At 34.4% G+C, this 14,686-nt stretch overlaps 1 protein-coding gene across 2 annotated transcripts in view; it reads left to right on the top strand.

The window, feature by feature from the left end:
* Window positions 1–11,178, top strand: part of mtus2a (microtubule associated tumor suppressor candidate 2a) — a 110,823-nt gene extending 99,645 nt beyond the window's left edge. Inside the window, exons 8-15 of one of the 2 annotated variants that reach the window (XM_073830065.1) lie at window positions 2,941–3,007; window positions 3,098–3,312; window positions 3,396–3,501; window positions 3,606–3,679; window positions 3,764–3,862; window positions 3,948–4,067; window positions 7,605–7,702; window positions 9,355–11,178. In XM_073830065.1, coding sequence (XP_073686166.1) covers window positions 2,941–3,007; window positions 3,098–3,312; window positions 3,396–3,501; window positions 3,606–3,679; window positions 3,764–3,862; window positions 3,948–4,067; window positions 7,605–7,702; window positions 9,355–9,703 — 1,128 coding nt within the window. In that variant the 3' untranslated portion in view covers window positions 9,704–11,178. Of the gene's footprint in view, window positions 1–2,940; window positions 3,008–3,097; window positions 3,313–3,395; window positions 3,502–3,605; window positions 3,680–3,763; window positions 3,863–3,947; window positions 4,068–7,601; window positions 7,703–9,354 lie in introns of both variants that reach the window. The other variant, XM_073830064.1, reaches the window with a different exon arrangement.
* Window positions 11,179–14,686: the final 3,508 nt, after the last annotated feature.

Raw genomic sequence — 14,686 nt, 5'->3', positions numbered from 1 at the left:
GATGGGTCTTTAATCTAGATTTAAACTGACAGAGTGTGTCTGCCTCCCGAACAGTGGTAGGTAGATTGTTCCAGAGTTTGGGCGCTAAATGTGAAAAAGATCTGCCGGCCGCAGTTGATTTTGATATTCTAGGTATTATCAAATTGCCAGAATTTTGAGAACGCAGCGGACGTGAGGGACTATAATATGATAAGAGCTCGCTCAAGTACTGAGGAGCTAAACCATTGAGGGCTTTATAAGTAATTAGCAAGATTTTAAAATCTATACGATGTTTTATAGGGAGCCAGTGCAGTGCTGAAAGAACCGGGCTAATATGGTCATACTTTCTGGTTCTAGTAAGAACTCTAGCTGCTGCATTTTGGACCAGCTGGAGTTTATTTATTAAGCGTGCAGAACAACCACCCAATAAAGCATTGCAATAATCTATCCTTGAGGTCATGAAAGCATGAATTAACGTTTCTGCATTTGACATCGTGAGCATAGGTCGTAATTTCGATATATTTTTTAGATGAAAAAATGCGGTTTTGCAAATGCTAGAAATGTGGCTTTCGAAGGAAAGATTGCTATCGAATAGCACACCTATGTTCTTGACTGATGACGACGAATTGACTGATTGTCAGTCAATAAATGGGAATAAATGCGTTACTTATTTGAAAAAGTAACTTGGATATTTTCTTGTACATTTAAAAGTAATGTGTTACTTTACTAGTTACTTGAAAAAAGTAACCCTCGGGGGTCGAAGATCACACCGGTGCGGCCTGTCTCGTTTTTTCTTGATGGCTGCGAAAAGAACTAAAAAATACTCATTTTGAAACTGCAAAGGGTCTACTTTTATTTGTGTATAATCATAATAACAAGAAAAAAATGTGCTTTTTTTAAAATAAATAAAATAAACCGGATGTGCTCTCTGCCGTCTCGGTCTCCGTCACCTCTCTTCACACATACGTAAATAAAAAAACCTGAATCTCCGAAAATACGTGCCACAAACATGAGAAATATATGTATAGAAAGTTTGAAATATCTATTTTGAATGAAGTCAGTCATGTCAAAAACAAATATTCTCTGAAAAAGTAATCCGTATGATACCAACGCAAGCTCAAGTTTTTCCCGTCTAAACTCGTCTCTAATGTAATCACGCCCACGAGCGGCTCCACTTTTCAGATTTTAAACATCCATGTGAGATACGCGGACACGTAGGTAAACGCCCACATCACCTCTGTAAAGAAACGTGAACATTCATCAAGTTCATCTCTGTTACTTTTTGTTTCTGGAAGACGCACTGAGAGGAATAAGCCAGAATTTACCTTAGAAAAATAACACAACTTACTGATAGTAAGTAAGTCTGACACAATAATGGTATAAATATAGGTATTTATTGGTACAAAATGCGTCAGATGACTAAACATGCGTCATCATTTTCAAAAGCCATGGTTTTCACAGTCCACACTTTAAATTTAACAACTTTGAAGAGCTTTTTCAAAAAGCTCAGTTTCTTTTGACAAAAATGATGTCTTGACGTCGACGCAAGGCCAAAACGTTTTCAAACGAAAATGTATTGTGGACAAGGTCTATGTGTTTTAGTTAATAATGTTTGTCAGTTATAAACACAGCACTGTTTGGGTTTTTATAATTTAATGTCATTTAGGCAATAAAAGTAATACTGTATGCAGTATGTAGTACTACATGGTCCATGCTAGTTACTACAAAAACAAGTATGCACTGCAAAAGCAAGTATGTGTGAGGGTAGATTAGTTATTGAATTATTGAATATGGTTATGGAATTATTAACTTAAAAAAATGCGTACACCATGAAGTAATTGAGCATAATATAAATTTCTAAATGTTTTTTGTTGTTTACCCTGATATTGTTGGGACCAAATGTCCATACAAAAATGCAAATCACTGAAATCAAACCTGAAAAACCCCCAGAAATAAACAGCAGATAAATAAACTTAATTACAATACATATTATCACAATAAATATACATGTTGATAATAAATATGTATAAATAATTAAATAATAATTTAGAAATAAGTAATTTATAAACAATTTAATAAATAAAGAATTCAGTGTAAAACATTTGCGGTGCAATTAGGAAATAAATATAGAATTCAATGGAAAATCCCCACCATTATAACGAAAAAAAAAACATGTTTATTTGAGTAATATTGTATTTAGTAGTGGTGTTATTAGGAAATAAATATAGAAAATATAGGGGGAAATCCACCATGATAGAAAAAAATTAGTTACAGTAGGACTATATTATAATTAAAGGAGACCTATTATGCAACATGTAATATAAGTCTAGCATGCTGAAATCATGCGTTTAAACCATATTAGTTTAAACCTCTGATATAGGGTTTTCTGAGCGCACACATCCGAAGCACGCGCACAGAAAGTGGTGTCACAGGCATGTGAGTACTAAACTAAGTTCTCTTTCATGTCTTATTGCACTTAAACTGTCAAATACACACAAGTTTATGTTCAAAACACACAAGTTACAAAAACAGTCGGGTATGTCTGTGAAGGTAAACAGCTGGGAAAGAAATCGCATGTTTATAGCAGCAGTGTAATATACAGTAAACAAATCAATAAACCCACTGCTCTCTTGTCTCCTCTGAGGCTGGAACTCTAAATAGTGGTCTGTGCTCGTCTGTGCAGCCAAAGACAAAACAGTTAGCATGCTTTGCTTAAACTTTTGCCATTGTGTTAGAACTGGTACACCGTTATCGCTCGCAAAAACAAAATGGCAGCGCCATGGGTGGAAACCTCACAGAAGGAGCAAAATCTGAGCAACTCGTTTTTCACATTCTTGCAGAGAAAGGCTTACAAAAACAAAGTTATTGGGTTGTTTTTTCGCAGTTTGTACAGTATAAAACCATTATGCCTATGGAATGTCCCTATTAAACATTGAAAGCCAACATATGTGTGTGTTTCAGAGTGAAAGTGCTGAGGAGAAGGAGAGAGAGTTGACCCAGGAACTCAGTCGGATTCATCATGAAGTGGGTGAGTTCAAAAAGGTCTATGTGTGCCCATAAAGAGAAAACCAGGTTTCAGTTATTTAAATCCGTCTTCTCTGTTTCTCATATTGTCCAGCCTTCAACGCAGCTCGCTGGGAGCGTCTTCAGAAGGAGAAGAGAGAGCTGGAGGAGTGTTTTGAGAGAGAGCTGAGAGAGTTACAGGTGCAGCAAGAGTCTGAACTTGCTACCTTAGAGGAGAACCTGAGATTACGGCATGCTTCAGACAGAGATCATCTCAGAGCAGAGCACCAGTCAGAGGTGGAGGAACTGCACACACAGCACCAGGAACAGGTCAGATCGTTTGGCTGAGGATCAGGGAAAATAAATTTAAGATGACATGAACATGAAGCCTCAACTATGTGTTTTGTGTTTAGATCGAAGAGCTGACTGCCAACCATGAGGCCGCCCTTGAAGACCTGAAGACCATGCATAACATCACAATGGCAACACTGCAGGAAGAGCATGCCAGGACCATGAGAGGTGAGTGTCTGGTTAGGTTAGTAATATCACTACTAACTAACCAGCTGACAGATATGTGGAGAAGAACTAAAATTCTGTATTCCTTCTCATGTAATTTCTCTTAGACTTAAGGAAAGCCCATGAGCAGCAAAAGGCCAGTCTAGAAGAGGACTTTGAGAAACTGCGCCTCTCGCTTCAGGTGAATTGTTTAGTAAATCAAGGTTTGAGATTTTTGCTACTCATTCAGGGCAATCCATTAGTAACAGTATACCGTTTCCTTTAGGACCAGGTGGACACTCTGACTTTCCAAAACAGGACTCTGAAAGACAAAGCCAAGCGTTTTGAAGAAGCCCTGAGGAAAAGCACTGATGAACAGATTGTGGTATGTTTCTTTAAGACATTCATAAAGGGATACTTGGATATAGGTGCACAAACACTGAATGTAAATATTGTAAATGTATTTTCAGGATGCGCTGGCCCCGTATCAGCATATTGAGGAGGACCTGAAGAGTCTGAAGGAGGTTCTGGAGATGAAGAACCAGCAAATTCATGACCAGGAGAAGAAAATCTGTCATCTGGAGAAAGTGGTAAGCTCCAAATGAATAGGTGTGCTGGATAAACACACTGCGCAGGAGAATTGTGCTGTCTAGCGTGTTCCTGTAAGCAATTTAAAGTTTAGAAGAGGACAGAGTTCTCTACACTCTGTCACTGTGAAAACAAACATGCTAAAGAAAAATCCTGCTGCAGTAAACAAGAAAACAGTGCAGGTACAAGAAAAACACCTAATACCTAATAATATAAAAACTATGGAATCCAGTTTCTGCCACTGAATAAAAAAAAAGGTAATTGCGACTTTTTATCTGACAATTCTGACTTTTTTTTCTCACAATTAGGAGTTTACATCTTGCAATTCTGACCTTTTTTCTTAGAATTGTGAAATGTAAACTTGCAGTTGGAAGTTAAAAAGTCAGAATTGTGAGATAAAAAATTTGACTTTATAACTAGCATTCAATTGCAAGTTTATATCTCACAATTCTGAAAAAAAAGTTAGAATTGCAAGATCTGACTTTATTTCTCAGAATTGTGATAGAAACTCGCAGTTGTGAGTTATGAGGTCAGAATTGTGAGATGTAAACTCCCAATTCTGACTTTTTTCTTGCAATTTAACTTTTGTCTCAGCATTGTGAGTTATCTTGCAGTTGTGACTTATAATGCGCAATTGCGAGTTATTAAGTAAGAATTGTGAGATAAAAAATTGGACTTTATAACATGCAATTGCGAGTTTATATCTCACAACTCTGAGAAAAAAAGTCAGAATTGTGAGACATATACTTGCAGATGCAAGAAAAAAAGTCAGAATTGCGAGATACAAACTCACATTTGGTGAAAAGTAAGAACTGTTAGATATAAACTTGCAGATGCGAGAAAAAAAGTCAGAATTGCGAGATACAAACTTGCATTTGCGTGAAAAGTAAGAACTACGAGATATAAACTTGCAGATGCGGAAAAAAAATTAAGAATTGCGAGATACAAACTTGCATTTGCGAGAAAAAAGTCAGAATTGCATAAACAGATATAAACTCGAAATTCTTTTTTCTTTTTTCTCAGAATTGCGAGTTTGCATCTTGCAATTTCAAGATTTTGACAGTATAAAACCATAGGAAAAAAAAGGTAATTGTGAGGTAATCTCACAATTTTGACTTTTTTCCTTAGAATTGTGAAATATAAACTTGCAGTTGCAAGTTATAAAGTTAGAATTGTGTTAGAATCTGTGTTAGAATTGCAAGTTTATATCTCACAATTCTAAGAAAAAAGTCAGAATTGCAAGAAAGTCACAATTGTGAGGAAAAAAGTCAAAATTGCGAGGTACAAACCTGCATTTGCAAGAAAAATGTCAGAATTTCTTGAAAATAGTCAGAATTGTGAGATATGAACTCACATTTGTGTGAAAAGTAAGAACTGCAAGATATAAACTTGCAATTGCGAGAAAAAGTCATAATTGTGAGAAAAAAGTCAGAATTGCGAGATACAAACTCGCATTTGCGTGAAAAGTAAGAACTGCAAGATATAAACTTGCAGATGCGAAAAAAAATTAAGAATTACGAGATACAAACTCGCATTTGTGAGAAAAAGTCAGAATTGCAAGATATAAACTTGCAATTGCGAGAAAAAGTCAGAATTGTGAGAAAAAAGTCAGAATTGCGGGATACAAACTTGCATTTGCGTGAAAAGAACTGCAAGATATAAACTTGCAGATGCAAAAAAAATTAAGAATTACGAGATACAAACTCGCATTTGTGAGAAAAAAAGTCAGAATTGCAAGATATAAACTTGCAATTGCGAGAAAAAGTCAGAATTGTCAGATACAAACTTGCATTTGCAAAAAAAATATCAGAATTGCTTGAAAAAAGTCAGAATTGTGAGATATTAACTCGCATTTGTAAGAAAAAAGTCAGAATTGCGTGAAAAAATTCAGAATTGCGAGATATGAACTTGCAATTGCGAGAAAAAGTCATAATTGTGAGGAAAAAAGTCAGAATTGCGAGATACAAACTCACATTTGCGTGAAAAGTAAGAACTGCAAGATATAAACTTGCAAATGTGAAAAAAATGTAAGAATTACGAGATACAAACTCGCATTTGTGAGAAAAAAAAAGTCAGAATTGCAAGATATAAACTTGCATTTGCAAAAAAAATGTCAGAATTGCTTGAAAAATGTCAGAATTGCTTGAAAAAAGTCAGAATTGTGAGATATGAACTCGCAATATGATAAAGTTGAGAATTGTGAGATATTAACTCGCATTTGTAAGAAAAAAGTCAGAATTGCGTGAAAAAATTCAGAATTGCGAGATATGAACTTGCAATTGCGAGAAAAGGTCATAATTGTGAGAAAAAAAGTCAGAATTGCGAGATATAAACTTGCAGTTGCAAAAAAATGTAAGAATTACGAGATACAAACTCACATTTGTGAGAAAAAAAGTCAGAATTGCAAGATATAAACTTGCATTTGCAAAAAAAATGTCAGAATTGCTTGAAAAAAGTCAGAATTGTGAGATATTAACTCGCATTTGTAAGAAAAAAGTCAGAATTGCGTGAAAAATTTCAGAATTGCGAGATATGAACTCGCAATGTGATAAAGTCAGAATTGCAAGATACAACTTTGCAAATCTGTTTATATCTTGCAATTTTGACTTTTTTCTCAGCATTGTGAGTATTAAGAGAATTATTAAGTAAGAATTGTGTGAAAAAATTCTGCAATTGTGAGAAAACAGTCAGAATTGGGTTTTTATTATGAAATTCTGAGAACTATAGTCAGAATTGTGAGGTAAAAAGTAGCAATAACCTTTTTATTGTTTATTTAGTGGCGGAAACGGGGTTTCATAAAAAAAACTAATAATAAAAGCTGTGGCTGAAAGAAAGAAAATGTAAAAGAAGAATTGTGCCAGATAAAAAGAAATTCATGCAAGTAAAAGAAAAACTGCAGCATAAAAGAAAACACTTCACAAAAAGAAAAAAAAAACTGCTCCAGAACAAAAGAAAATAAACTAGAATTAGTTATAGTGCAAGATGTTAAATAATCATTCATTTCTATGATAAAATATTTGTTTGAGTATATAATGATAGGCCACATCACATTCCTTACTGAAGCTCTAACTCAAACAACAACAAATGTTTTAGAGTTGAACAGAAGTACTTTACAAACCCCTAAAAAGATCACACAATAACAAAATAAAAAAGAAGATGAATTCATGTCTGAACCCATGTTGTATATGCTGTTTGTATTGTATATATTCTGTACTGTGTTTAAAAAAATCCATTTTATTGTGATGTTACAGTACATTATTTATGATTTGGATATTAAATCAGTTTGCACTTCAAAACAGTTTTTTAACTTCTTTTTTCCTTTCACTTCCTTTGGACGTTATGTTATTTATGACTTAGAAATAGGGCCAGCGTCTATTTTAAAGCTGCTTTTTATTCCTTTTTCCTTTCAGCTTTTAAGAATTCTTATAGTTTTTTTTCCCCCTCACATAAAACACATTTCAGTCCCCTGTTGTCCAGGCGGGGGAAGTTTGTGTAAGAATTTAATGTCGAGCTCTGTGTTCACTTGATCCTTCGAGCAGGCCCAAAAGAACCTGTATCTGGAGGAACGGGTCCAGGTGCTTCAGCAGCAGAACGAAGACCTGATGGCCCGCATTGACCGCCATCTCACAGTGTCAAGGTAAGAATCTGAATTAAACGAGTAGTTCACTTTCAGAACAAAAATTTACAGATAATGTACTCACTCCTTTGTCATCTAAGATATTCATGTCTTTCTTTCTTCAGTCATAAAGATTTTTTTTTAGGATTTTTCTTTATATAGTGGATTTCTATGGTGCCCCGTGTTTGATCTTCCAAAATGCAGTTTAAATGCAGCTTCAAAGGGCTTTAGAAGATCCCAGCCAAGAAAGAAGGGTCTTGATTAGCTAAATTATTTTTTTAAATTACAGTTTATATACTTTTTAACCTCAAATGCTCGTCGTGGCTCTCTCTTCAATGTGCATGAGTAGTCTGTGCATCTCTGGTACAAAACAGTTAGGGTCGAAATACTCCAATCTCATTTTCTCTCAACTTCAACTTTCAAAATCATCCTACATCGCTTTAGAAGTACCGACCCAGTGTTTGCAAAAGTGGACATGCAAAGATCAAACACCTTTTACTAAAAAGGCAAAACAGCGATGTTGGACGATTTTGAAGTTAAGGGAGAATATGAGATGGAAGTTTTTTGACATACCCAGAAAAAACAGAGTTTAGGCAGATCAAGACAAGACGAGCTTAAGAAGTTAAGAAATATATCAACTGTTTTTGTTTTTGTTTTTTATAACCGAATGTTTCACTAGATAAATCCTTATTCCTCGACTGGGATAGTTCACAGCCACACATTTTGGGATCGTTTGAAGCTGCATTTAAACTGCATTTTGGAAGTTCAGACTCGGGGCACCATAGAAGTCCAGTATATGAAAAATTTTTCCTCAAAAAACATAATTTCTTTGCGACTCAAGAAAGAAAGACATGAACATCTTGGAGTACATTCTCTGTAAATTTTTGTTCTGGAAGTGAACTTCTCTTTTAAAAATTTTAATTAGCTGAAAATGTATTGACCCTCAGGCCATCCGAGACATGGATGAGTTTGTTTCTTCATCAGAACAGATTTGGAGAAATTTAGAATTGCATCACTTGCTCACCAATGGATCCTCTGCAGTGAATGGGTGCCGTCAGAATGAGAGTCCAAACAGCTGATAAAAACATCACAACAATCCACAGGATTCCAGTTCATCAGTTAGCATCTTGTGAAGTGAAAGTGTTTGTTTGTAAGAAACAAATCTATCATTAAGACATTCAAAATACTAAAATATGAGTCCTCTGTCCATAATGTGCCTGAATATCTAAATCAAGAGAGAAATATGCACAATTTACAAGTGAAAACAGTCCAAAACAGTTCAAAACAAATATATTTGATGAGTGGACAACAGGGGATGGACTTTTCTGGAGGAAGAGTTATGTGTTTTGGCCAGAAGTGACAATTTGAATTTCTTAATGATGGATTTGTTTTCTACAAACACTTCGCTTTTTACTTCACAAGATGTTAATTGTTAGACTGGAGTTGTGTGTATATGGATTATTGTTGTTTTTATCAGCTGTTTGGATTCTCATTCTGACGGCACCCATTCACCGTCTATTGGTGAGCAAGTGATACCAAGCTAAATTTCTCCAAATCTGTTCTGGTGAGGAAATAAACTCATCTACATCTTGGATGACCTGAGGGTGAGTGAATTAAGGTCTTGCATAGCCAGACTTTTGACTAATCCTGACTGTTGCTTCATTTATTTCAAGACAACTGTCTGAGGAGAACGCAAACCTTCAAGAGTATGTAGAGAAGGAGTCCAACGAAAAGAAACGGCTGAGTCGCAACAATGAAGAGCTCCTCTGGCTCCTCCAGACGAGTCCCCATCTGTCGCCTTCTTCTTCTCCCATCCACAGAGCCTTCTTCCCCGGCCCTGATATCCCTCCTTACCCTTACTCTCCAAGTCCTGGGACCCCCACACACTCCTGTTCTCCTGGCCCTTGTACACCCACTCACAAGGTGCCGTCTCCGGCACCAGGGACGCCCACTCTTAGAGGCTCACCAGCAGCACGCTCGTCCCCTGCCCGGATCCCGAATGCCAACACTTTACCCAGATGAGCTGTTTTACTGAATCTCAGCCTCATTTCCGTTACTGTCAAATTGTGACAGCAATGCTTTGTTTTGGTGTGCAGTTGGTCCATGTTTTTCTTAGAAGAACATGTCAGGTTTTATTAAGATTTTGTCAACCTTAACAGCCATTTGTTGACGCACAAAGACACACAGCATCCGAATGAAAGAGCTAATGATGCTAATGCTACTGCTCATGATGTGCTGCCAACAAAGTTTGGTCTGCATGGAGGCAGGACCATTTTTATGTACACAGAAGTAGCTCAACTTTAGATTAGACTCTAAAACATGCTGTTGGGCTCCAACACAAATGTCTGTAGTTTCTTCTGAATGACATACGAGAATTTTATACAGCAAAAAGCACTTTAGGTTTCTGCCCTACCTTCTTCCTACAGATAAATGCACCAGCATTTTTTGTGGTCTGGTTTATTTTTTTATGCGAAATGTCTTCTGATTTTACAAATCTCCCAAGTTTTAATTCCGAATGTCTCGAATTAGTCAAGCCATGCACTACCAGTCAAAAGTTTTTGAACACTAAGATTTTTAATGTTTTTTTTTGGAGAAGTCTTTTCTGCTCACCAAGTCTGCATTTATTTGATCCAAAATACAGCAAAAGCAGTAATATTGTACAATATTTTTACTATTTAAAATAACTGCTTTCTATTTGAATATATTTTAAAACGAAATCTATTCCTGTGATTTCAAAGCTACATTTTTAGCATCATTAATCCAGTCTTTGGTGTCACATGATCCTTGAGAAATCCTTCTAATATGCTGATTTGCTGTTCAAGAAACATTTTTATTATTATTATCAATATTTAAAACCGTTTTTTAGGATTCTTTGACGAATAGAAAGATCCAAAGTTCAGCATTTAGCTGAAATAAAAAGCTTTTGTAACATTATACACTATACCATTCAAAAGCTTTTTTAGATGCAATTATAAAATTATACATTTTATTTCGAAAGGATGCTTTTAATGTTACACATTTCTATTTCAGATAAATGCTGTTCTTCTGAACTTTCTATTCATCAAAGAAATCTAAAAAATCTACTCAGCTGTTTTCAACATAATAATAATGTTTCTTGAGCAGAAAATCTGAATATAAGAATGATTTCTGAAGGATTGTGTGACTGAAGTAATGATGCTAAAAAAATCAGCTTTGAAATCACAGGAATAAATTACATTTTAAAATATACTCAAACAAAAAACAGTTATTTTAAATAGTAAAAAAAACGTCACATTTTTACTGGTTTTGCTGTATTTTGGATCAAATAAATGCAGGCTTGGTGAGCAGAAGAGACTTCTTTAAAAAACATTAAAAATCGTACAGTTCAAAAACTTTTGACTGGTAGTGTATATACTGCAAAATGTCATTTTCTCCCAATTTTTTTTTTCTTACAGTAAAAGTATCAACATATTCTTTAAAAACTGAGGAAATCATAAGATATTATGACTTGTGTTGAATTTATTTATTTATTTCATTCCATTCTATTCTGTTTGATCCCCTTTGGATTTTTTAATTTAACTTAAAATGTATATATACATACACAAACATTTAAAAGTTTGGCGTTGGTAAGATTTTGAAAATGTTTTAGAAGTCCTTTATCCTGACCAAGGATGAATTTATTTGATAACAATGTACAATCTGTTTTAAATAGTTAAATAATTGTAGAGGGAAAAAATGCTTACGAAAATGATTTCTTTGCAGTATAAAGGCCTCTTCTCAATGTCTTAACCAACTGCATGAGCAGTTACAATATGTTTTCCTGAACCTTTCAAAAGACTAATATAGCTAATATCAAAACCAGCTTTCTCAAGCAAGTGTTTCTTCTTTAACAGATCAGTTTGCTGACATAACAACACCTTCGCTGGCACAGATTTATTGTGCTAGATTGTACCGGTTGCTTGGTTAACAAGACACAAAACTCTTCAGCATCAAGTCTGTTTTCTTGTTCTTCTTAATGTATCTGACAAAAGCAAGTGCTCTCACTTCATGCATGACACAAAACAGGGAGATCGAGCAAATGTATAGGTACCGACTACAGGAAATGTTGTAAATTGTAGTTGTAATTTTTATCAGTACTTTGTAATTTAATGGACATTTTGCTACTCGATGTGCATGTGTTGAACTGTAAGTCTTCCATTCTTAATGTGAATCCTAGGATAGTTGTCATGTTAGCCTATAGTAGATACTCAGACTCCTGAGATGATAGCTTCCACCTCTAATGAGTTTTTGTTTTTTTTAGGTTTGAGGACAATATTTTACCCGTAACTAATAGGACAGGACTTTCCTAATGAATTCCATCTCATTTCACACCTGTCAGAGGTGTGTTGCAGGTATGTTTTAGATGTTGAAAGTTTTACGGAGGTACAATATGGCAATGTAATCTTTATTGTAATGCTGGTTAACTCTTGTATTACCTCTGTAGAGTGTAGCATAACCTAGAGAGAGATTTCTCTGTATGAGTGAACTAGAAAAGAATGTAACTCGTCTTTAAATGTTGTATGATAAAGTTCAGGGAAATTATTTTGCTCTGTCTTTAAGGCAGTTCTCCGTTTTATTTATCTATTTATTTATTTATTTTGTACGAAAAAAGAATAACACATTCCTCTCGCAAAGTGGGTTTTGATATTTCAAAACAAAGAGGGCGTTTCGTTGAATTTTGGAGAATTTGGATTTAAATTTTTTTGGTTTGTGTGTTTTTACAATTGATACATCTTTCAATGGTCGACCTTTGACACTTTTGATACGAATGAGAATTTTTGTAACTCTTACTGATAATATTTTTTCTATAGTATTATCAGTTGGTGCTTGTACAGGGTATCATACACAGAAGTACAATAATCTGCTATTCAAGACCAGCAATCTACAACAACAACAACAACAAAAAATCACAAGTACGGAGCAAGTATGTATTTGCAGATGTTTTCTTCATTTGAGACACTATTTTTTAGTTTTTCTTATTTTATTCTAGTTCTAATGCATTTTGAAATAATGTAGCTTTACATTTCATTTGCTTCTGTCACTGTGATACAAACGATTTGCCGTTGTTCACTTTTTGCTACTCTGGCACAGATTTTTGGATGTTTCCTGCCAAGCACAATAATATTACACACCACTCCATTAAAAAAGCGCCTTTTTTAACCTAAAAACGTTTTCTTACATTTCTTAATTCTGAATACTTTAGATTCACTACAACAAATACATAAATGTTTCAGGAATGTGCCTTCATTTATTGTGCAAAGTAGCAAAAATGACAAAGTTATTACTTTATAGCCACCTAACAAACAGGTAATATGTTCTAATACCTGGTTTTAATGCATTCAAATATTTGATTTATTAGTTTTGTTTTAAAACTAGATTTTCCATTTTAATTTAATTTTACTTATATATTTATGTTCTAAATCAATGTCTCCACAAAAAAACCTCAGCAACCTCAATCTGCACCTGCTATGGTTTAACAAAGTACAAAATTGTTACTTAAAAATCGTTGTTGTTTTTCTCTATGGCCCTTATGATTACCTTCTCTATGGCAATGAATGATATGAAACCACAGAATCAATTTCTGAACGCTGACTTTTTGTCCTGTGGACATCTAAACTATTGAATGTCAACTTACCCCTGAAAATACTGTACACTGGGAGTGGTGGAGTCACTTATTGGACTGAATGAATTTTGTCCATCTGTCTATTTACTAACATTTGACTTCTATTATGTCTTTTTTGACTGGATTTGCAGTCGCTTGTAAGCTATTTATTGTGTTGTAGTGTACAGTAATCGATGCATGTTTGTCTTGGCGGATCATTCCTTCCCTGTGTACGTTTTCAATTTGTGATGGTTCACGCTGTAACTGTAGCATAGAGAACATTATACTAAGGAATGGAAAGAATTTATATATAACTCATTTGTATTCACTATGGGGGGTGGGGATGAATATTAAAATGTTTCAACAGAACATGCTTTTTTGCTCATTTATTAATCTAAATATGACCCCAGCTAACAAAACTAAGAAACTATGTTCTAAGAATGCTTTGCTAATGTTCCCGTTAACTTATTAAAAAGTTATTTCTGAATGTTCTAAACATTCAAAAGCATTTCCTCTTGATTACGTGAACTAGGGCTGTCACAATATCAAATTTCTGTGATTACTGCAATTATCGTGGCCTTAAAAGTGCACACTACCAGTCAAAAGTTTGGACACACTTCCCCATTCTCTTTGATTTGATTCTCTTTTTTAAGCATCCTTGCTTAAAAAAAAAATTATACTGACTCCACACTTTTGAATGGTAGTGTATAATGTTACAAAAGCTTTTTATTTCAGATAAATGCTGATCTTTGTAGCTTGCTATTTATCAAATAATCCTGAAAAAAGTACTCCAAATGTTTGAAATATTGATAATAATAATAATAATAATAATAATAATTTCATGAACAGAAAATCAGCATATTAGAATGATTTCTGAAGGAGACTGGAGTAATGATGCCGAAATTTTTTGCTTTGATCACATGAATAAATTACATTTTAACATATATTTAAATAGAAAACTATTTTAAATAGTAAAAATATTTCAGAATTGAACTTTTTTACTGTACTTTGGATCAAATAAATAGAGGCTTCTTTAAAAAACATTACTGTTCAAAAACCTTTGACTGGTAGTGTATAACATTAACTATGAATGAACGTTAGTTACAATATTTGTGAATTCATATTCCAATTCACTTGCTGTATTTCTTTAAACTAAATGCCACTTGCTTTGGTATTTTATCAAATGCAGTCACATACATTTTGTACCTTTTGTACTTAGTCCAGCTCTCTTCCTTACTTGTTTCCACTCCTTCTTTGTGCTACACAAACACACATACGTGTTCTGAGGGTGTGTGTTCCTTTGAGGATTTGTAGTCTTGACAAACAAACGTAAGGAGTGGAAGTCTCTCTCTTACAGGCTCTAAAGTCTCAAATGAATAATCTGG

Source organism: Garra rufa, chromosome 23 (genome assembly GCF_049309525.1).
Source record: "Garra rufa chromosome 23, GarRuf1.0, whole genome shotgun sequence".
NCBI classification, from domain to species: Eukaryota; Metazoa; Chordata; class Actinopteri; order Cypriniformes; family Cyprinidae; genus Garra; species Garra rufa.
This window is presented reverse-complemented; position numbering and strand designations above follow the sequence as displayed.